The sequence below is a fragment of the Cetorhinus maximus genome, chromosome 20, assembly GCF_964194155.1.
Source record: "Cetorhinus maximus chromosome 20, sCetMax3.hap1.1, whole genome shotgun sequence".
Lineage (NCBI taxonomy): Eukaryota > Metazoa > Chordata > Chondrichthyes > Lamniformes > Cetorhinidae > Cetorhinus > Cetorhinus maximus.
In genome coordinates, this window is record NC_135898.1 from 13,362,662 (window position 1) to 13,385,767 (window position 23,106).

At 42.0% G+C, this 23,106-nt stretch overlaps 1 protein-coding gene across 2 annotated transcripts; it reads left to right on the forward strand.

The window, feature by feature from the left end:
- The first annotated feature begins 1,611 nt into the window (after positions 1–1,611).
- On the forward strand, positions 1,612–22,891 carry LOC144694857 (sodium-dependent phosphate transporter 1-like). 2 transcript variants are annotated; one of them, XM_078565507.1, is made up of 11 exons: positions 1,612–1,747; positions 12,710–13,280; positions 13,530–13,670; positions 14,338–14,423; positions 16,302–16,398; positions 17,201–17,320; positions 18,476–18,757; positions 19,537–20,101; positions 20,810–20,995; positions 21,816–21,900; positions 22,140–22,891. In XM_078565507.1, the coding sequence occupies exons 2-11, from the start codon at positions 12,992–12,994 to the stop codon at positions 22,296–22,298; spliced, it is 2,010 nt and encodes a 669-aa protein (XP_078421633.1). In that variant the 5' UTR covers positions 1,612–1,747; positions 12,710–12,991; the 3' UTR covers positions 22,299–22,891. The 2 variants fall into 2 exon arrangements, with proteins under 2 accessions (XP_078421633.1, XP_078421632.1); XM_078565506.1 differs by lacking the exon at positions 1,612–1,747 and adding an exon at positions 7,987–8,278.
- The last annotated feature ends 215 nt before the right edge of the window (positions 22,892–23,106 follow it).

Genomic DNA, 23,106 nt, shown 5'->3' on the forward strand with positions numbered 1-23,106 from the left:
CATGCCACAAGATTCGACGAGCTCCTCACTGATGCATAATTAATGAGCTGAAAAGTGGAAGATCTGGTGCGAAATTCCACCTCGCCGCCCAATGGGAATCATGCCAACCTTAACACCCACCATGCACTTGGGCTCAAGAATGGAAAATTCTACCCTACAATATCATTCAGATCTCTCAATCAAATTTCAAAGACCAACTCTCAGATATATATTATTGATATAATTTCTCAACACAGTCACAATTCTCTGTTACATACTCACACCAGCACCGCACACTCAATACAACATTCAAATCCCTTTACTACCTTTTAATCTGTGACCCCTTGACAATAATTTAATCTCCTGTCACATTTTTGCTGTCTATTATTCTTGATATGTGTGTGTCTGTGTGAAACTGTACAACACACATACTCTATCTGTAATATAGACACTTAGATGTGCCATTTAGAAAAAACAATCATCAGATTGCTATTATAGATTAACAATCATCATAGATCCCTGTTATAAACTTTCATGCATATCCTCTACTCAATGAGAATATTTGTTCCAAACTCACAGTAAGGTCAGTGAGATGGACAACCTGAATAAAAGCAGTTGGGCAAGATGGTAGTTTGCTGAGACAGTGATGGCGGGAGGAAAGTCACACAACCTTGCGTTCTTGGCAGCCAACCAGGTACATTCACATCACCTTGATCTCTTGATTATGTTTCAAACCCGGCTGTTCAAAAGTAGACAGATCCTTGCGTGCTTTCTGGATTTGTAATATTAAGTGCCCATAGGGAAGCTTAAAAGGAGAAAATAATTTTAAACTGGCAGACTATAAAGTAAATAAGAGCAGCCCATTTCTTAGCAACTCTGTTACACATAGTGTAAGTATCAGCTCACAAAGAAACCTTCACCAAAGCGTCGCTGTCAGACAGCAGAGTCAAGAAATGGAGCACGTTTCCTCTAAGTGGAAATTCTCCATGAGGTGCAAGTTCTGCCACATTAAATGACTGAAACTCACTCATGGAGCTACAAACATCGTAAATACTCACAACAACCCTGGATTAACACAATCAAAAAGTTGACGCACATCTCATTTCAATTTCAACACAAATTTATGCTGATCACATTAACGAATATGGCAAGATTCTGAAATGCGCAATTGATTGTATAATTTTTAAAATTTCTCCTTTGATCAGTTAGTTTTTCTTCTGACTTTCAATTCACATGCAGCAGTCCAGGCAGTTTGGGCTTCTTGCCTTGGCCCCACACACTGCATGGTGGGTGATAACCTGCTCATTTTCCTTCCTTCCTAATGCAAGAAGTTAGTAGCACTCTGCATCAGTAGAACTTTTACAGTACAAGTTATTAAGTTTTATAATTGGACAAAAATGACAAAACAATGAGAATGCAACAATGTTGTGAGCATCTGGAACAAATCTATAGATTCAATTCAGTAAACTGGGTAAAAGTTCAGTCAAAAGATAAATCTACAGTCAGTACTGCATCTAGAACTTGGTGTTCTACAAGAAGTATTACCAGGAATGCGATACGCCAGCACATGTGACAGTGGTATCAATGCTGCATGGAACACATGGAACTCAAGAGATAAGTAGAGCTTGTCACTGAACACTTGCATCACATGAACCATTGGACTGGAACCCACACTGCAAACTTTACTGGGAAAATCTGCTGCAGTTGGACACATTTTTGGCTCCTTTTCAGTGCAGATTTTGGTCATTGGTTTGGCTGCCTTCTGCTGGTAAGTGCACAATGGTGGAGTGTGTGTGGCGAGTTGAGAGTTAAGTACATGGGTATTGCAGCAGCGCAATGCTGTCAACTGAGCAGGCAAAGGTCTCCTGGAGAGTGCCAGGATTATTTAGGGAAATTGAAGCTTCTCCTTCTCAATTTCTTTCCTTCTACTAGTCCTGGAGGTACAACTTCACAGATGAGCATTGCAGTCCTGCTATCTGATCAAGTAGCAATTATTCAGGTGTCTGTCTTGTCTGCAACATTATCAAATTTAAAAATGCTCAGAAAAAACACAATGTTTCAACTGACCTTTGAAAGTTGCATTTGGTAAAATAATGCAGTTGGGGATCAGTGACAAGTAAGGCCTTGTAAGGGTATCCAAAATGAGTTTGCTCCCTTTTGATCCTACTGTCCAAGGGGACCTGAGCTCTATCTACTATGCAGAAAGGGACAAAAAGAAATTAATTGGATCATTTTCCCAGGCCACCAATGATCATCTTTTTCTAGCTAGCTGAACAGCAGCATTTGCAGGAATCGGGGGCGGGGGTGGGGGCTGGACGGCTGGGGTCGGCGGGGGGGGGGGGGGGTGGGGGTGCAAGGAGTGACGAAAGTAGAGGAGGGAAAACAAAGCAAAATTACACTAAGATAAAAGCAAAATCCTGCGGATGCTGGAAATCTGAAATAAAAACAAAAATTACTGGAAAAACTCAGCAGGTCTGACAGCATCTGTGGAGAGAAAGACAGAGTTAATCCAGCAATTTTTGTTTTTGTTGTGAAAGCAAAATTACATTTGTCTTTCAGCAATTCAAGGTGGGCAAAAGAAAGATGTACAGAAAATCTGTTAATATTTCAAATTCCACATGATATTTCAGTTCTAAAGGGGTTAACATTGCTATCTTTACTGAACACAAGTTGATCATCACCAGGAAAGTTACATAACAGTGACACGTAAATCTAGTTCAAACTGGATGAGCTTTACCGTCCTGCACTACTTTCTTTTCCTGTGAATATTATATTAACAGTTCTTCAGGGCTGTTAAAAACAGATCTGTTCAATTCCATCTGCTTGTATTTAGTAGATTCTCAATTTTTACAGCTCAGCAGGGCATTTAGCTCATCATTCAGCCAGCTCCCTGTGACCATTTCCTGCATGAAACAGTGACATTTCTTAAGTACTTCTTTGGTTGTGAAGTCTTTTGGGATGACCTGAGGTCATGAAAGGTACTGCATAAATCTCAAGTCCTTCTCTTTTTCTTGCTCTCTTAAAGAGCCTTGTGCTTAGTTCCATTCCCCTCCCTTTGGTGATGATCTTCAACTTGTACCCTTGTGACCAGCTTTCTCTCTTAACCACGTCAGCCACAGCTCTGTTGGTAGCACTCTCGCATCCGAGTCAGAGAGCAGACTTTTGAATGACCTCAAGTTTATGGAGAGTAGAATGTGGCAGACCAGCCAGGAGTGTATGAGAATTATTCAAAGCGAGAGTTAATAAAAGCATGGATCAGGGTTTCAGCAGCAAAAGAGTTGAGGCAGGGATGGAACAGGGTGATTTTATAGAGGTGAAAATAGGCAGTCTTAGTGATGGTGCGGATATGTGGGCAGAAGCTCATGTTGGAATCAAATATGACATTGAGATTACGAACAATCTGGTTTAGTCTCAGACTGTTGCCAGGGAGAGGGATGGAGCTAGTGGCTAGGGAACGGAGTTTATAGTGGGGCCAAAGACGTCCGTCCTCTCAATGTTTAATTGTATAAAATTTCTGTTCATCCAATACTGGATGTCAGAAAAGCAGCCTGATAGTTTATAGACAGTGCAGGAGCTCAGAGCGATGGTGGCAAGATAGAGCTGGGTGTTGCGAGCATTTAACTAAAAACTCACACTGTGTTTTCAGATGTTGTTGCTGAGGGGCAGCATGTAGATAACGAGGAGAAGGATAGATTCGTGGGGGAACAACAGAGATGATGGTAAGGGAACAGGAAGAGAAGCTAATGCAGGTGATTCTCTGGTTATGGTTAGATAGATAAGAATGGAACCAGGTGGGTGCAGTCCCACCCAGCTGGATGACAGTAGAGAGGGAGGATGGTGTGGTCAGCTATGAAAGGTTGAGAAGGAAGAAGAAGGATAGTTTACCTTTGTCACACTACATAGGATGTCATTTATGACTTTGATAAGTCTCGTTTTGTTCCCAAGGCAGAGCTGGAAACCAGTAGAGAAACACCTGTTTTGTAACTAACTGTACTTCCTTGCTTCCTAAATTGCTTCAGGTTTTGTCAAAATATCATATAAAACTAAGAACTGAATCTATGACTTTAAATGAGGCCTGAGTTATACTTACAGTGGTTTAATTATGCCCCGTCCTCTAATCCTCTTTCATCTGAAGTTTGTCCTAGATCTTCACTCCCCAAATGCAAAGCTCTTGGAGATTAACTCATGCCTTGTGGTGCGACAGCAATTTGCTATTCTCAGGATCTGGATGGCACCAGTCAGATCCACTCTCCAGCTCAGCTTCACTATGTGGGAACAGCAGGACTGTGCTATGCAGTGCCTCACATCGTCAAACTTCCAGTCTAACCTACATTTGCAACCACCTTCCTGGGTGATCAGAAGTGATAATTGAAAAATGAGTCAACCTAAGCTCTTCTTACTCACCTGCTTATCACAAAGCAATCAGCACAGCCACAATTCATTGAAATATTATGGAGCTACATTTACTTTTCAAAGTTGCATAATTCAAAATTTATTCATTGAAGAAAAAAATCAAATTGTGTATCATTCCCTTTAAATGAAACTTGGCAAATCCGTAACGACGAGTTACGGAAAAGAATGTGCAACGGCCAGAAGGAGGTTATCCACCCAAATTCTTCATAAACCACAAAACAGGGGAGAGTAATTGATTTGTTCTGCATTTTTAAATTGAAAATAATTGGTTAAACAGAGCATTTAGGAAAGAAAAAACATGTTTGCGGCTCAAAGCCAAACTCAAGTACAGTTGGTTTATTGTGACACTACAGTTACCATCTCAACAAGGGAGTGCAAAACAGGATGCAGACAAGATTCATAGTTAAGGCACTCAGTTGAAGCCATTCAAGGACAAAAACAGGAACAGCCAGCCACCTTTACCACTGTGTGGTTGAACCTATGCATGACTCTAGTCCTACATTAACTACACGGTTGATTCTCAAGTCATTCAGTTGTCAGGGCAGCACGAGATGGGAACTAAATGTTGGCTTGCCAGCATCATCTGCACCCTGAGATTAAAACAAAAAAACAAGCCAGGAAAGAAATAGAAATAGGATATGCTGATAATGCAAACACACCAGCTGGCATCTGTGAAGAGGAAGGACAGGTTCTTGAAATGGTAAACAAATAGATCAGTAATACTTTTGGTTACTCACCCCCAATATCAATAAACTATCTTCTTGCTTTATAATTGCTGATTGATCTGCTGTATATTTATAGCAAGTTTTGTTTGTAGAGGAACAAATTACCTGGCAAAATCCCAGAAGCAAGCTGCCAAAACAATGGCATTGAATAAACATTCTCCATGAGTTCACAATGGCAAGTGTACAACCAGATAGCTGAGCCATTGGTACTCCCCGAGATGCTGAAACTGAACTCAGCATAAACATGATACATTATCTCCAAGCAAAGTGTCTTTTGATACAGATGCTGTCTATAGCCCTCACCGTTGTCCAGTGCTCCGCCCAGTGTTACATATTCTGTCTGCACCCTCTATGGGCTCTCCAGTGCTGTCCGACTGCGAACTCCCATTGCCTCCCCACAGCAGTCTGTTCTGAAACAACATGTATTTATTATGTAATGTCTTTAATGTGTAAAAATGTCCAAAGGTGCTTCACAGAAGCCCTATCAAATTTAACACCAAGCCAGACAGGGAAATATTAGGACAGATGACCAAAAGCTTGTTCATCGTTTAAGGATGTATTACAGGACGAGATGGGAGGGAATACCAGAGCTTAGGTAAAAGCAAAAAACTATGGATGCTGGAAATCGAAAACAAAAACAAAAACAAAAATACCTGGAAAAACTCAGCAGGTCTGGCAGCATCTGTGGAAGGGAGCACAGTTAACGTTTCGTGTCCGCATGACTCTTCAACAGAACTGTTCTGTTGAAGAGTCATGCGGACTTGAAACGTTAACCAGAGCTTAGGGCTTTGGCTGCTGAAGGCACAGTCACCATGATGGTGCAATTAAAATTGGCAATTTCCCACACTGCACTGCTGCCCTCCAAGTGCTGCTTCTTTTATGTCCCAACACTGCTCCAACACTGCACCCCTTGCCTTGTCAGTGATGCTCTGACACTGCATGCTTCCATTGCTGCCCTCCCAGTGCTGCTGCAAACTGCCTGCTCCTATGGCCTCCTAACACTGCTCCAATGCTGTATGCTGTCATTGTCTCTCTGGAGCTGCTTCTGCATTGTAACAATAAGAACAAATTGAATTTATGTAGCAACTTTAGCATAGTGAAACATCCCAAGGGGAATCACAGGAACATTGTCAAACAAAATAGAACACCGAGCCATGTAACAAAGTATTTGGACATATGATCATAGCTTGATCAAAGAGGTGGGCTCACAGAACCTTGGAATAATTACAGCAGAAAAGGATGCCACAATCAGCCCATCAAGCCTATGCCAACTCTCTGCAAGAACAACTCAGCTAATCCAACCCTTTCACCGTAGCCCTGCAAATTTTCTCTCTTTAAGTGCTTATGTAACTCCCTTTTGAAAGCCACGGTTGTATCTGTCTCCACCAAACTCTCAGGCAGTGCATTCCAAATCCTAACCACTCGCTGGGTAAAAATGATTTTCCTCATGTCACCGCTGGTCTCTTTTGTCTCTCACCTTAAACTGGTGTCCTCTGGTTCGCAACCCTTCTGCCAATGGGAGCGAACACCTTCTCTCCACCTCCTCTATCCAGATCCCTCATGTTTTTGAACGCCTCTATCAAATCTCATTTAAGGACAATAATCCCAGTTTCTCAAATCTATGTATGTAACTGAAGCCTCCCTGCCGTGGAACCATTCTGTTTAATCTTTCCTCTCTACAGCCTTCACATCCTTCAGAATGTGCGGTGTCTAGAATGAGGCTGAGCCATAGTTCTATAAAGCTACATCATAACTTTCTTGCTTTTGTACTCAACAACTGTATTTATAAATCCCAGGATCCTGTCTCTGCCTTTTTGTATTCAAGTTTTGTGTCATCTAAATTTTGAAACTAGGCATTCTTGGGATCAAATAGAGCAACGGTTACATGCAGTCTGGTTCAGCTTCAAGCCAGGAAGAGCGATAGAATTAGAGGTTCAGGAACATAGTTGGTGGTGGAGACTGAAGCAATGGTTTCAGCCTTCTAGATGTTTGCAATATTGGCATTGTATTTGATCCCGAGATCAGCTTCTGACAAGATATCCCTTCCATTGACAAAATGGCTCACTTGAAACTCCAGAACATCGCCCAACTCCAGCTCATCCCAAAACATACCTGGAGAAATTAGGGGCACTGGGAGGGGTGGTGGCCGAGAGCAGGGTGCCATTGGGGTAAAAGAAACAGAAAACGCTGGAAAAACTCAGCAGGCCTGGCAGCATCTGTGGAGAGAGAAACAGAGTTAACGTTTCTGGTCCGTATGACCCTTCTTCAGATCCAAGTCATCACGGACTCGCAACGTTAGCTCTGTTTCTCTCTCCACAGATGCTGCCAGGCCGGCTGAGTTTTTTTCCAGCACTTTCTGTTTTTATTTCAGGTTTCCAGCACCGGCAGTATTTTGCTTTTATTTCGGCGTCACTGGGGTGTGCGCGCGGACCTCGCCGGGCCGTGCTTTCGGGCGATGTTGTTGAGTGGCAACAGGAGGGGCAGGGCCAAGGATCAATCATCAGCCACCAGCAAGTGATTCTCTGGTGAAGACTGGATGGAGGCAGATGGGTGCAGGCGAAGGAGGAGGATGGTGTAGCTGTGGGCAGACGGACAGGCAGGCTATATGCTCAAGCAAAAATAGAAAACGCAGGCCCAACAGCATCTGTGGAGTGAGAAACAGAGCTAACGTTTCGAGTCCGTATGACTCTTCTTCAGAGCTGTATATGCTTTGTGCTACATTCAGAGCCTTCCACACTCACTCCTGTGGCTTCCCCTCCTCCCTCTCTGGTGATTTTTTTCTTGGGCTGCTAAGGGCGGGGTCGGTGTCTGGCCCCACCCCCCTTTCCGCGACGTCACGACGTCTATAAAAGGGGGCTGGGCGGGCTTTACCGTTAGATGGCGGACAGTGAGCGGTCGGGAGAGTGACTTTCCTGCGGAGTCGGATAGTCAGCGATCGCAACACCGAGAAAAGCCCGGGCTAGTCTGGCCTGGCGTGGGGTGGGGGGAGAGAGCGACACGAGCATCCCTTGTGAGAGGCTCTGTGTGCGGCGCAAATTCTACTTCACCCCCCCGCAGTGAATCGGATTACTGACCTGAGTGCGCGGCTGGGCCCTGCTGGCCGCGCCTCCGACCCGCTGCAACTGAACTCGCCAACGGTTAGAGTCGTATCGCTTTAGTTGGTGAGTCCGGTGTTGTGGGGATGGCCGGTGGGGTTTGGGGGGTGGGGGGGAGGAGAACACTTTGATTCGTTTCTTGTAAGGGGTGGGGTGGGGGAGGGGAGGGGAAGGGGCTGCCGCATGCGGCTGCGGCGTATTCCGGAATAATCCGGCATGCGGCGGCCTCCATTCATTCTGGAGCCGGCCGGTCAGCCGGCAGAAGGGGGAGCTCGCGGGGAGGCGCCGTCGCTGCCTCGCGACTCGGACGCTAAAAGCGCGAGATGGGGGCGCGGACTGAGTCTGCGCGGGGGGGGGCGGGTCGCCGGGTACTGAGTCTGTGCGGGACGAGTGAGGGGTCCCCTGTTCTCGGGGGGCAAAGACGGGGAGGGAGGAATGTTGGCTGAGGAGCGGGGTGGTCCTGGTTATCGGGGTACCAATTGATGTGAGGGGGACGCTGTTCATGTCGCACCCACTTTCCCGGGGTATTCTGCCCATCGGACTGTAGCCTTGCAGGGAATGAATAAATCTTGAGTGATGTTGGGGGCACACATACAGACCTGGGATGTGTTTGTCCGGGGTAACCTGTCTGGGTCGCTGGACTAATTGAGGTTGAAATGGAGAGCAGTGTGTCTGTGTTTCAGCCGGCTTCTGACATAACTTCCCAGCCTCGGCATATATGTCTCGGGGCAATCTGGCAAGAGTTGCCAATGGGTTGACTGTTGTGAGTCCTTGGGTTCCCTGTCTGGGTCCCCATTTAGATTCAGTGGGCGGGAATTTATTTCCTGTTTACTCTTTCGAAACGTTACAAAGAGGCGCGAAAAGGGATGGCGCTTTAAATTTCAAAGAGGAAATTGTTGAAAACAACCGCGCTGTTGAAATGGATTCCGATTGTAAATTGTGCAATTTCAACTAGATAGTAATTTCTAAATTTTGATCTAAACGTCTAATCAAAGTGTCTGCCAACATAATTAATAGGCACAATTTCGTTTCCACCCTCCAATCTTTAAGTTAAATGAGAAAATCGTAGTCGCGTGAAGCTTTAAAGCTGCCGATTTTCATCAACTAAAAGTTGTGATCCAAACCTGACACTGAATTGATATGGGAGCTATAAATAGCAGTTTAACATGTTTATTTTTGAACTTTGATTTCTGGAATGCACAACCATCTACTATGAGTAAGTAATACTTTTTGACACCAGAGAAATAAATGGGTGTGATCAATCAACTCCCTAAGCCCCTCCATCTCTCCATTAAGATATTTGTGATCAAGTTTTTGCTCATGCTGCCTGGCGAAATGTTTTTTAATAAGTGTGTATCTGAGTATTTGAGAGTTCTTTGCATTTTGTAAGAGCTAAATTCAAACAATTTTGTTACTTTTTGAGTTAATTACAGTAGTAAATATTTTTGAACCCTTGCCCATCTACAACCACACTGAAAAGTTGGTGTCAGAAGACGTTGAGAGAAGATTCTGTCCCCTTGATGTCCACTGTTATAAATGGAAAAACGTTTTTAAGAAGTAGATGCTAAACATAAAGGTCGGTTTGAAGGCTGGACAGGTTTAAGGAGGGACTTCTGGAGTACTCCTTGATGCCTGAAGAAATGGCCCTCATATTAGGAAAAGAGCTAGGGATGCACAACATGCCAGTTGAAGAAAGGAAAGTTGAAGGCCATACAAATATTTTCAGGAAGGATGACAATCTTGACTTTTTGCAGGATCGGAAACTAATGTGCCTTTTCGAAGGCCATAAAGCTGGGTGAATGAGGTTTGATGTGAAATAGATGAAATCTGAATTTTGAGAGCTGTATCTTTTGTTGACGGGCGAGGGGGTCTGATTTAGTTTGTAGTTGCGCCCAGGTTATGTCCAGAACAGGTTTACAGCTGTTCAGGATGCCATGGGTTCTTTTTGCTGTTTCGTGCTGGAGTCTAGTTACATGTATGTTGGCTGCCCTCTGGTACCTTAGCCTGGCAGGCATTTTTCAGTGGACTGTTGTATTGTGGAAGTTAACAATGAAACCCCATATTGTTTGCACTTGGCATTTAAAATCCTGTATTGCCTGCTGAAGTAACTGATTCACATCTTGGAAATCAATGGGAACTTCATACCACTACCTCGAGTAAACTGATTAATAGTTTGTGGACAATGTCAATTTCAACAAACTTGATGCCCAGATTTCTCAGGTTTTTTATCTCTATTAATTGATGCTGCTGCTATAGAGGTGAACTGTTGCTGTACTAAAGTTGACTATAAGCCTTTCATGGTGCTTAATAATCTGTAACCTCATGGCCAAGCATATCCCCCACTCTACCATTACCATCAAGCCAGGGGATCAACCCTGGTTCAATGAAGAGTGCAGGAGGACATGCCAGGAGCAGCATCAGGCATGTCTAAAAATGAGGTGTCAACCTGGTGAGGCTGTAAAACGGGACTGCTTGCATATCAAACAGCATAAGCAGCAAGTGGTAGACTGAGCTGAGCATCCCACAACCAACAGATCAAATCTAAGCTTTGCAGTCCTGCCACATCCAGTCGTGAATGGTGGTGGACAATTAAACAACTCACTGGAGGAGGTGGCTCCACAAATATCCCCATCCTCAATGATGGAGGAGCCCAGCACAGCAGCACAAAAGATAAGGCTGAAGCATTCGCAACAATCTTCAGCCAGAAGTGCCGAGCGGATGATCCATCTCAGCCTCCTCTGGAGGTCCCCAGTATCACAGGTGGCAGTGTTTAGCCAATTCGATTCACTCCATGTGATATGAAGAAATGGCTGAAGGCACTGGATACTGCAAAGGCTATGGGCCCTGACAACATTTTGGCAATACCACTGAAGACATGCTGCTGAACTTGCGCCCCTAGCCAAGCTGTTCCAGTACAGCTACAACACTGGCATCTACTGGGGTATGTGGAAAATTGCCCAGGTATGTCGTGTAGACACACCAGGACAAATCCAACCTGCCTAATTACCGCCCCATCAGTGTACTCTCGATCATCAGTAAAGTAATGGAAGGGGTCATCAACAGTGCTAACAAGCGGCACTCGCTTAGCAATAATCTGCTCACTGGCACCCAGTTTGGGTTCCACCAGGGCGACTCAGCTCCTGACCTCGTTACAGCCTTGGTTCAAACGTGGACAAAAGAGCTGAACTCCTGGGGTGAGGTGAGAGTGACTGCCCTTGACATCAAGGCAGCATTTGACCAAGGAGCCTAGCAAAACTGGAGTCAATGGGAATCAAGGGGAAAGCTCTGTTGGTTGGAGTCATACCTAGCACAAAGGAAGATGGTTGTGGTTGTTGGAGGTCAGTCATCTCAGCTCCAGGACATCACTGCAGGAGTTTGTCAGGGTAGTGTCCTAGGCCCAACCAACTTCAGCTGCTTCATCAATGGCCTTCCTTCCATCATAAGGTCAGAAGTGGGTATGTTCACTGATGATTGCACAATGTTCAGGACCATTTGTGACTCCTCAGATACTGAAGCAGTCTGTGTTCAAACGCAGCAAGGCCTGGACAATATCCAGGCTTGGGCTAACAAGTGGCAATTAACATTCGTGCCACAGAAGTGTCAGGCAATGACCATCTCCAACAAGAGAGAATCCGACCATTGCCCCTTGATGTTCAATGGCATTACCATCACTGAATCTCCCCACTGTCAACATCCTGGGGGTTACCATTGACCAGAAACTTAAATGGACTACCTGTATAAATACTGTGGCTACAAAAGCAGGTCAGAGGCTAGGAATCATGTAACTCACCTCCTGACTCCCCAAAGCCTGTCCATCATCTACAAGGCACGGGTCAGGAATGTGATGGATACTCCCCACTTAGCTGGATGAGTACAGCTCCCACAACACTCTAAGCTTGACACCATCCAGCTAAAAGTCTGCTTGATTGGCACCACATCCATAAACATTCACTCCCTCCACCACCGACGCACAGTAGCAGCAGTGTGTACCATCTACAAGATGCACTGCAGGAATTCACCAAGATTCCTTTGACAGCACCTTCCAAACCCATGACCACTACCATCTAGAAGGACAAGGGCAGCAGACCGATGGGAACACCACCACCTGGAAGTTTCCCTCCAAGTCACTCACCATCCTGACTTGGAAATATATCACCGTTCCTTCACTGTCGCTGGGTCAAAAGCCTGGAACTCCCTAACAGCACTGTGGGTGTACCTACTCCACATGGACTGCAGTGATTCAAGAAGGCAGCTCACCACCATCTTCTCAAGGGCAACTCAGGATTGTCAATAAATGCTGGCCCAGCCAGCGAAGCCCACATCTCATGAATGAATTTTTTTTTAAAATCTGATATTGTCTTCGTGGTGGGAACGCATTGATAGGAGTTGAGGGATTTATTGACATGCTGTTGAGTTTTTTGCCTATGTGGCAAACATTGATTAATAGTCACACGTTACTCGATATTTATAGTATGTCCCCTTCTGCTTTTCCCACAGGATGAAGAACATCCCAAATCTGCTGTGTCCACAATGGATTTCGCTTCAACCCTTCTAATTGTTGACTGTTGTAAAAACTGTGTAAGACAAATGATTAAGCACAGTGGATAGCAATTACTGCTGCACAATACTTGAGTGTAGTGCATATTAATCTTCATAGTCTATTTAATCCAGTTATTTATTACATATCCAAATATTTTGTTACCTTATTTTGTATATTTAAGTCAATAGTATTTTTTTAAAACTCAGTACCTCTAAAAAGCATTACAAGCCCGAGTGACCATGGCACTAGATGAGTACACGTGGATGGTTGTAGTTGGTTTCATCATTGCATTTATTCTGGCGTTTTCGGTGGGGGCCAATGACGTTGCCAATTCATTTGGGACGGCGGTTGGTTCGGGAGTACTGACACTCAGGAAGGCCTGCGTCTTGGCAACCATCTTCGAGACAGTGGGTTCTGTGCTGTTGGGTGCCAGAGTCAGTGAGACCATCCGCAAAGGAATAATTGATGTGGAGGTGTTCAACTCGAGTCAGCAAGTGCTAATGGCTGGATCAGTCAGTTCCATGTTTGGTAAGTAGCAAATGGTGGACTTAAATTTATCTTGAGCTGTAACTTTGTGTAAAAACAAAAGATAGTTATGCCTAGGAACTTTGAATGAGATCATGGTTTATCTAGAACCATCTTGATTGATAACACACAGTACCATGAAATTAGTACAAGTATTGCTCTTACAGTTGATGTTCTGGAAATGAACCAGCTGAGATTCAGTATCTCTGTTCTTTGTGGGATAATATGACATGTAATCTTGTTTTTCTACAGGTTCTGCTGTCTGGCAGTTACTGGCTTCATTTTTGAAGCTCCCTATATCTGGTACCCATTGCATTGTGGGTGCTACCATTGGTTTCTGTTTGGTGGCTACAGGTGCCCATGGTGTCAAGTGGTTGGAGCTGCTCAAGATAGGTGAGTTTATAGCTTGGGCTGAGATATGGCTTTTGGTGCATTTTAAATGTGCAGCATGACTGATTAACTTTTACTTGGAAAACAAAATTGTAAAACATCAAGAATGATTGTCTCCTTTGAGACCAAGATCATGGCCTGGATAACTTTGTACAATTGTTTACAATCCAAAGCAAATGAAAATGCCATGTCTATTGCAAAGCCACTGATAGTGTTGCAAGAGTTTCAAGTTAATAGTAAACATTTCCTTTTGTTGTGAAAGAGTACTTTGTACTTTTTTTAAAGCCACATTATGGTGAGTCCCTTGAGTTCCTGTGCTACGGTTTCTATGTAATTCTAGTGCTGATTATTAAAAATGAAAATCTCATTTGGCACTGAAATGGTTTTTTAAAAAATAATTAATTTTGGAGCATTTATGGACACAAGCCTTTGTTTAAGCACAAAATATAGGTACATGATGTTACAAGGATACTACTACATTTGTTAAAGTCTCAAAATATGCAGATTGAAATGTGGACAACATTTAACGGTTATTGCTGTTTAATGTGACCGCAACACTGATGTCACAATGAATACCAAGAATCTAAAACAAACTTTGAGATTGCACTGCACTTTTATGACTAATAGATCTGTGTGCATTCTAAGATTCTTCTTTTTGCAATTTACACAGTGGCTTCTTGGTTCATCTCACCACTGCTGTCTGGAATCATGTCTGCTGCTGTCTTTTACTTTGTCCGTTTCTTCATCTTACATAAGGTAGGGAAATCTGTCCATTTCTGATTCTGACTAAGGTAGCACGCATTGCTGAAGTTGATGCTTAGAAAAAGATAAATTTGTGCTTGGGGACGTGGAGTCAACATTGTTTCATGCCCCTCTAGTGGCTAGTGTGGAATTGAGCTGAACCTTCAGCTCTATCAAAAGTCTAAACAGAACAATCTTAGTACAGCTCGGGTGTGATAATGTACGTGTCACAATTTGCTTCATACTTTGTGCTAGAATGTGGAAAAGCATTTCAGATACTTGTTCCTGAAGGCATCCACTGAGGCTTGGCGGGGGTGCTTGATTTGTAGGGTCGGTGAGGACAGGGGTTTGGTATGTTAGGTGAACAGATGAGGCCTTTAAGTTGAACACACTTGTCAGGGATGTTGCATGAAACATGATAAAGTGAAAAGGGGTGGGTGTTGATCTTCAGGAGGGAGAAGCTGGTAGAAAAAATGAAGTTAGTGATTTGTCTTTTTTTTTCTCAATTAAATTACTACTTTTTTGTAAAAAAAATTGCATAGTCATGGAAAATGACAGCCGTCTGAGTAATGAGAGGCAGTTAAGTAATAACAAATCTATTCTTGTCGGGGTTTAGTTTTTCTTGCTGGTGAGATGCCAGGGAAAAGTTATATGTTGAGATGTTGCCTGCTACAAAATGGTCAGCTGAACAGTTACATTGTGATCAATTTAGGATATTGCTGCAGTTGCATAACACTGATTTTGGGGGGTGGGGGGGGGGGGGGGGGGGGGTGGAAATAATGCACAGATTTCAAATTTGACGAAAGCAGTCTGTGTTCCATGTTGCAAGGTCAGTTCATAGATTTTAAGTTGCTAGTGACCTTGCATCTTTGTTCATTCTTTGGGAATTCAGCTTCTTTGTCTAGTTATTTTTAACATATTAGTACACTGGTACAGAGCCAGAAACATGACAACACATTGCTGAGATCAGGCGTTCACTGGGCAGCAGAGAGTTCTTACAACAGGTCTCCGCCTCAGGCTAGAAAAAAAACAATGGGCTCCAGTTTCTTGTTTATAATTGGTGCTTGGTCTAGTGATTGGCTAGGAACAGTAATTAATTTAGATTTGTGAGGCACCTGCTTGCACAGGGAGCTGAGGCTTTCATTTAGTGACCTGGTGAAATGATGAGCTGGCATCAAACAGTCATTTGGTTATCAATGATATTGTATTTAAATTGAGATGGTTCAGTGCAGCTGTTCTGTGGGGATACTGGTGACTGAGGAAGCTGCAACTCAAAATGTCCGTCACTCAGTTGTGCTAAGCCAGTGTCTGTCTGCTTTGAACCAAACAGACTGTATGTCTGTTTCTTGGCCCTGCTTGCAGTTGCCACCTTTATAATTAAGGGAAAAGCTCTGTGATCACCTTAATTAGCAAGAACGTGGCCTTGCCCCTCCTTTTCTGGACCCTCCTAGTCCTATGACCTGTCAAGATTTATGCTCCTCTATTTCTGGCCTCTTGTAGAAACCCTATTAATGATCCCACCATTGGGATCCATGAAGCATCATTGTACCACCTCCAAGATGAGCATAGCCTTCCTTGGAGATGATAACGGTGTAGTTTTCCAGGTGTACTTTCATCAAAGCCCTGTACAATTGTAGCAGGACTGCCTTGTTCTTGTGCTCCAAGTCCCCCTTGCAATAAAAGCCAAGGTGCAATTTGCCTGCCTAAATGCTTGTTGTGCATGCATGCTGAGTTTGTTCCTTTGTATGAGTGCACCCAAATCTCTCTCAACATCAACATTTAAAATTTGCTGAGATGCTGCTTGTTTCTAAAAAGCTTAGATTGGATTGTGGTTGCAACTAATATGCTAGGTTTTTAATTTTTGTTCTTGTTCTTGAACTTCTTGTATTGCAGGCTGACCCTGTGCCAAACGGTCTCCGAGCCCTGCCTGTTTTCTATGCCTGTACAATTGCGATAAATCTTTTCTCCATCCTGTACACAGGAGCACCTTGTAAGTACCAAGTGGTGGAAACTGAATTGCAACTCAATTTAATAAAACTTTGCGTAAATATTTGCACAAACTGCACATTGCATTCCCATCAAGGCTTACGCTTATAGTCACAGGATTTGGTTACATAAGTCTTTGGAATAGCTTACATAATTGTGTGCTTATTCAGTCATGTGTTCCAATCACATCTAATGGTAATCTGTTTCCTTCTGAAGTCTGTCTGTCTTAAAACCTGTGGGCTGACCATTCCTTTGTTCAGTACGCAGTCTTTCTAAATGAACCTGGGGAGGTGGGCTGTGATGAGTGTGGTCAACTAAGAAAATTATCAACTTGCACTAAATAGAAACTCTTTTCAATATGGCAATTTTAAGCCTGGATCTGAGCAGCAGATGTGAGGTAAGAACTATTGAGGAATCCTTGGTCAAGTCAGTCTTGCTAAATTTGGTGTGGGGACAGAATGTATAATAGTGGCATGTTTCCTGAGTTCAAGAGTATGGCCAGGGGGAAGTGTTTCCTAGCCGTGTAATTCTGTCGAACAATTTATCGATGGACGGCAAATTCCAATTATGTCAAAGGAGTAATGAATGGTTATTGTTTTGCTGCTATCTTCAAAAGGACAGCTTTCTTTCACGTAATCTTGAGTTTTACACAGCCTTAACCGTAGGAATGAATGGTTTTGCCCCAGTGGTTTTAGTTGGTACCCGCGAAAGTTTTGTTTCTTCATGTTTTCCTTTCAGGTGGGATAGAAATGCTGGCGTATTAGACACTGCCTTGTAATTCTAAAGCTTTTGTTTTCTTGTCCTAGTATTGGGATTTGACCGGATTCCTCTTTGGGGCACAGTGCTGATTACATTGGGGAGTGGTGTCATCTGTGCACTCTTCATTTGGTTCGTCATCTGTCCCAGAATGAAGAGAAAAATTGAAAGTAAGTGAAATTTACAGACTTCCACAGTGAGCTTTCAGGTGAGTTTGTAGGGATATGAGGTGAAGGATAATGAGCATTTCTTTGGTTTATAAACTTAGTTTTTCTATCAGTTTATTGAAATAGGGGAGTCTCAGGATACGTGTCACAATGCAAATAACCTTCTCCCTCTTGTATAATGAATCACAGTATAAATTTGTCGTGAAAATTTTTCTGAGGCATATTGTCACTTGCCTGTAGGAAGAATGGGAACTTTGCACTGGATTTGAACAGTTTTTCTCCTCCAACCCCTCCATGCTTTCCTTGTCACCAAGAAGCTGAGAAATAAAACTATATATTTGGCCATCATCAATTTCTTAGGGCAGTTGCACATGTGAAGTTCTGGTAATGTGTATTTTGTGGAAGCTGCTCCAGTTAATATCATGTAATTTGGTTTCTTTCACTATTATTTGTTCTTGAGTTTAGAGTTGTTTACTATTTTGAGAGGGACGGATAACAAAGGTTGTTTGTGGTCTCCCTGACATTTTTTAATAATTGTTCTTTTGTCATTTTGTTGAAACTAGAATGATTAAAGTTGATTGCAAGTGAAGTGAATGAGAGCAGTTCTGACTTCAATTACTGTGATGAGTATGGTCAAGAAAATTTTAACTTGCACTAAATACTGTAGAGACTTGGGAGTTGATGTTCATGTGGATTTAAGTAGCTTGATGTATAGCTATCTGCTTGAAATGATAGCAGCATTGTGAGGCCAAATTATATTACTTTGTATTCCTAATGTTATTAGTCAGTTACTCCAAATGGGCCAGTAGCATGTTGTCTGAGATGTCTTTGAGGGAGCAAGAATTATATATACAGTACATTCCAACAAGCTGGTTTGTTAATGCTGCAAACCTGTTCAATGCAGAGTGTTGCTTGCTTCTCATAACCATTTTAAATGGTTGTATATTGTGTGCTGAACTGATGGAAGAAAGTATGTATTCGATAATAGTATGGAGAGACTTTTATCAATCGTTGTCCGCATTAAGCTAATGAATAATTCAAACATTACATTGAGGTCTTAAATAGAAAGTGACTCTTGATTTTATAATCTAAGTTTAATGTTATTTGATTAAGGCTCAAGATGATTTTGTGCTCTGTTTTGACATTTGTGCTCAACAGGAGAGGTCAAAGCCCGTAAGGTACACAGTGTACTAGATAAGAAGAATGATGATTACTATTCAGTTCCCAAGGATGAGCTGGAAGAGACTCATTTGAAGGTTCTGTTGACTGATGCAGCATCTGAAATAAAGACTCCCCTTACAGATGGGGTTTCTGTTCTACCAGCCAAGCAGAGTTTGGAGAAGCCAAGTGGAAGAATTGCTTTCATCGGAGATTCAGCAGAGGATTTAAGGAAAGAAAGTGGAGAAATGAAAGAAACCAATATTGACCATGTGATGAATGGTAAGCTATGAAATTAGTTCTTCAAATGTGAACTCTGAAGATGATCTAGTGGTGCATGCCAAATTTTGGACAATGGACAAAATACTTTGGTGTACTAATGATGTTAAGAGCAATAACAGAGAAAGCTGGCTTCTCTTCAAAACAAAGTTTGAACAATTTTGAACTTAAATAATGTCTCAATGGTGTTTATTAAACTTTTTGGTGGTTGTAAATCTAAGTCAATTTGCTGACTTGACATCACAATTGGCTATTCTTCCTGCAGTAACTCATGGGACAAAGTAGTGAAATTCAACTATGTGTGCTTGCTTCAGAAAGTTAGTTTTCACAATTTCTTGGGTGGTGGGAGTTGGAAAATAAATAGTTAAATAAGTGGATACAAAATTTTGAAGCTTGGGTTTAAGTCATGGTATTTCATTGGGAAACAGTCTGACTATTTTTGACCAGCTTTGGGTTGTTATCGGATTTTTGGTTGCCAAATGAATTTAGCGGTGTACATCACTGGCCCCTTCCAAATAAGTCAAACAGACTACTTAATCTTTAGTTTATTGGCCAATATCAGGCTACTGCCCATTGTTTTTGAACTGAGAAGGTGGTGAAATCTTATCTAGTAACTGGCTTACAATAAATTGAAGCCTTGTCTGACCAGAAACATGCTTTATCCTGTATTCTAGTTTCTTAAGCTAAGTGTGAGCTTACATGATGCAATAAGCAAAATGCATACTAATGTGGAGGTAGCTTTTCTTGAAGCTTAAATGATTTTATGTTCATAACTGTTCAAGGGACCGTGCAATTTGGAAGCAATCATGTGCAGTTCAACCAGGTTATTGGTGATCAAACAAGTACCAATGGCTACACTGGTCACTATCACACTGTACACAAGGATTCAGGATTGTACAAAGAACTTCTTCACAAGTTGCACTTAGCCAAAATGATTGACTGTTCTGGGGACTCGAATGAACCAAGCAGCAGGCCACTACGTCGCAACAACAGCTATACGTGTTACACCATGGCAATTTGTGGCATGCCTCTTGATTCCTTCAAGCCCAAAGAAGGGGAAGCGAAGGCTGAGGAAATGGAAAAACTGACATCATCTGGCTTGGAATCGAAAAAACGTATCAGACAAGATAGTTACAGCAGCTACTGTAATGCTATGGCTGACTCCAACAAGAGTACTGAGGATGGAAATGTGAAGCTTGAAATTGACCTGGGAGACCGTAAATGCAGTGATGGGTCGGTGGAGGAATGGCGTGAGCAGGAAAAACCTGAAGTTGCATTATTGTTTCAATTCCTGCAGATCCTGACTGCCTGCTTTGGCTCCTTTGCTCATGGTGGTAATGATGTCAGGTGAGGAACCTTTTGCATTGCATTTCTGACCAGACTTAACACAATATGGTGTTTTAATTTTTTTTGTTTTTGGTTCTGTTTCAAATGACTTGTTATTGTGAGTTCAGACTCCTAATTACATGAAGGTTCTGCATGCTTTTTCTAAGTAAGAAGCCAAACATTGCAAGTAATGCGTGTGTAAATTGGTTAGGCCAGGTGAACTTGTATCTATTTCATGTCTTTAATGTTGTAAAACATTGTGGCACTTCACATGAGTTTTTATAAAACAAAGTTTTTCACTGAGTCAGCGATTCAGGCAGACGGTCAAAGAGGAGGTAAATTTTGAGAAAAGGCATGTTTAAGGAGGCAATTCCAGAGCTTGGAACTTGAACAGCGGAAGGGACTACTGTGATTGCCAAGTGGAGCATAGGCACATTTGTAATGTTGGCAGAATTTTGAAATTTCATGGTACTGTAAGAACCTGCATTGTCTCAGTACAAGTGGTTATTTAGGCAGATGGTATAATATTTTGAAAGGAATTGGATTGAACAATTTGAGAAGGATGAGTGCAGAAAATGGATTTCATGTAGATACCTGTGGAACCAGGATTGTCTTGGCTAGATATGCTATAAATTCTGTGTGGGAAGACAAATGATGACTGAATGAGAAAATACTTGGCTTAGCAGCTTGCATTTATTTCACATGACTCAAACTTTTTTTTTCCCTCAGCAATGCAATTGGTCCTTTGGTGGCTCTGTGGGTTGTTTACTACACGGGAGATGTTGCCTCAAAAATGGAAACTCCAATCTGGCTGCTTTTGTATGGAGGTGTCGGCATATGTCTTGGTCTGTGGGTCTGGGGGCGGAGAGTTATTCAAACTATGGGCAAGGATCTGACACCAATTACTCCCTCAAGGTAAGCATTTCTGTCCTTTTAAAGCTTCATGAGTTTCTACGATTTGAGTATGTTGAATATATTTAAGTGTACACGATCCAGGTTTTTGTGCATTGCATTTGGGCTCCAGTCGGCTTACTGACACTACCTTTGTGATCTTCATGTTGTACTTGGTGGTATGGAGCTTAGGAAGGTCAAGTTTAAGCAAGTTGTTTTAGTTGAATAACATGATTTGAAAATCTGCATAAAATTTACCAAGCACTGAGGAATACAATTACTTTTTTCTGATTAACATTTTAAGGTAAAACTTGTTTTGCGAGAAGTGAAGAATGTTGAGACTATTTGATGTGAGCTTGAGTAGATGAGTACAGAGTAAAGTTATTCTCTTCAAGTTCCAGCAGTTTCTGGCAGAGCATGAAAAATATGCTCCTACATCTAAGTGACAACTTTTCACAATAGCCAGCCCAGGTGGTTTTGGCTGTTTAATGCTGTAGACTCCATGTCCTAAAAAGATAGGTTGAAACTGTGGTCATGGAGCATGTTGCCCAGTATATGAATTCCTTCAAGTAAGGTGTTTTTCACCTGCTATCATGCAAGGAATGACGGGCATAATATAATTTTTATCACAATCCCTGGACAAAGATATCCCAGAGAAATAACTCTGGATTTGTTGCATTAGGAAAGACCTTGAGTGAGGTGGTTTGCTTCCTAATTGAAGCATTTAATTTAATTATAGTTTCAACCTTTCAGTTATCAAGCAGTACAAAATTCTATTGTAGCAACATAACTGGTCCCATAGTGTAAGTTAATCCATGTTGTAACACATGATTTACTTTTACAGTGGCTTCAGTATTGAATTGGCTTCTGCTCTTACTGTGGTGATTGCTTCAAATGCTGGTCTTCCTGTCAGTACAACACATTGCAAGGTGCGTGTCATCATGATAGTCAACATAGTTTTGTGGCCTCCTTATCTGAAGAGAATCGAGATATATATAATATATTATAGATATATATAAAAATATCCTGAATTTGGAACCATATTCATGATCAAATTAATTAGAATACACTCTGTAGGCAATTAAATTATCATGGTACATAAAATGCTCATTTAGAAGGATAGCTGTTAAACTGTTAACAAAACACTAATGTCCTCTTATTTCTGCAGGTAGGGTCAGTTGTAGCTGTTGGCTGGATGCGTGCCAAGAAAGCTGTTGACTGGCGTCTCTTCCGAAACATCTTCATGGCTTGGTTTGTTACGGTCCCAATCTCCGGTCTTATGAGTGCTGCCATTATGGCTTTATTCAAATATGCTATCTTAATATAAGTGTGCTGAACAACTGCCTAAGCACCATCTACATTCAGGCAGCATTGCTGTGGTTATGGCCCTGTGCTTCAGTAGAGCAGTTTATTCAGATTGTTGTGTGAATCCTGTAAAATGGAAGTCAAAGCAATCACTTGAGTCTTCAAAACATCAGTATACATTTAAATAGAGTCCAACTTGGCTGAAATTGTGCTGTACAAAGTAACTTTTAGTTTCTTTTTTTTCTTAGACTTTGTGATGCTGAAGTAATTTGAATGAGAGTCAATTTTTTTGTATAGTGAATTTATTACTGCATGTTTTTAATTAACAAGGCACATTGCTATTTAATACTGTGAACTATGAACTGGAGAAGCTTCTTAATGACATTTAAAAACTTGAAACAAGTATGCATAAAGCACTGGGATTCTAGTTGAGCCACTTGCATGTCCGCTTGAGCCAATATGATGGTACCAAAGAGTGGGGCAATCAAGTGCAAGATTCACATGTGCACAGTTTTTTTCCCCCCAAGTCTTCCATTTAAACCTGACAAATATTAGAAAAACATTCATTTGTAATTGAAGTTAAATGTTCATTAAAGATTAGCAAGCCTTGCACTACTCTTATGTCTTTTATTAAAAAGCTTGTGATAAAATACAGAAGATGTATTGAAATTCTTGTGTTTTGTACAGGTCACCTGTGGAAGCTTGAAGACACTTGTTATGAATTTGTAGTTGCATGTTAAATTACATATCTCAACTTAGTGTTTTTGATGTATCCACCACTTCAGGCTCAAATCTTGTTCTTGCAGCATTAATGGCCAGCTGAACAGGAT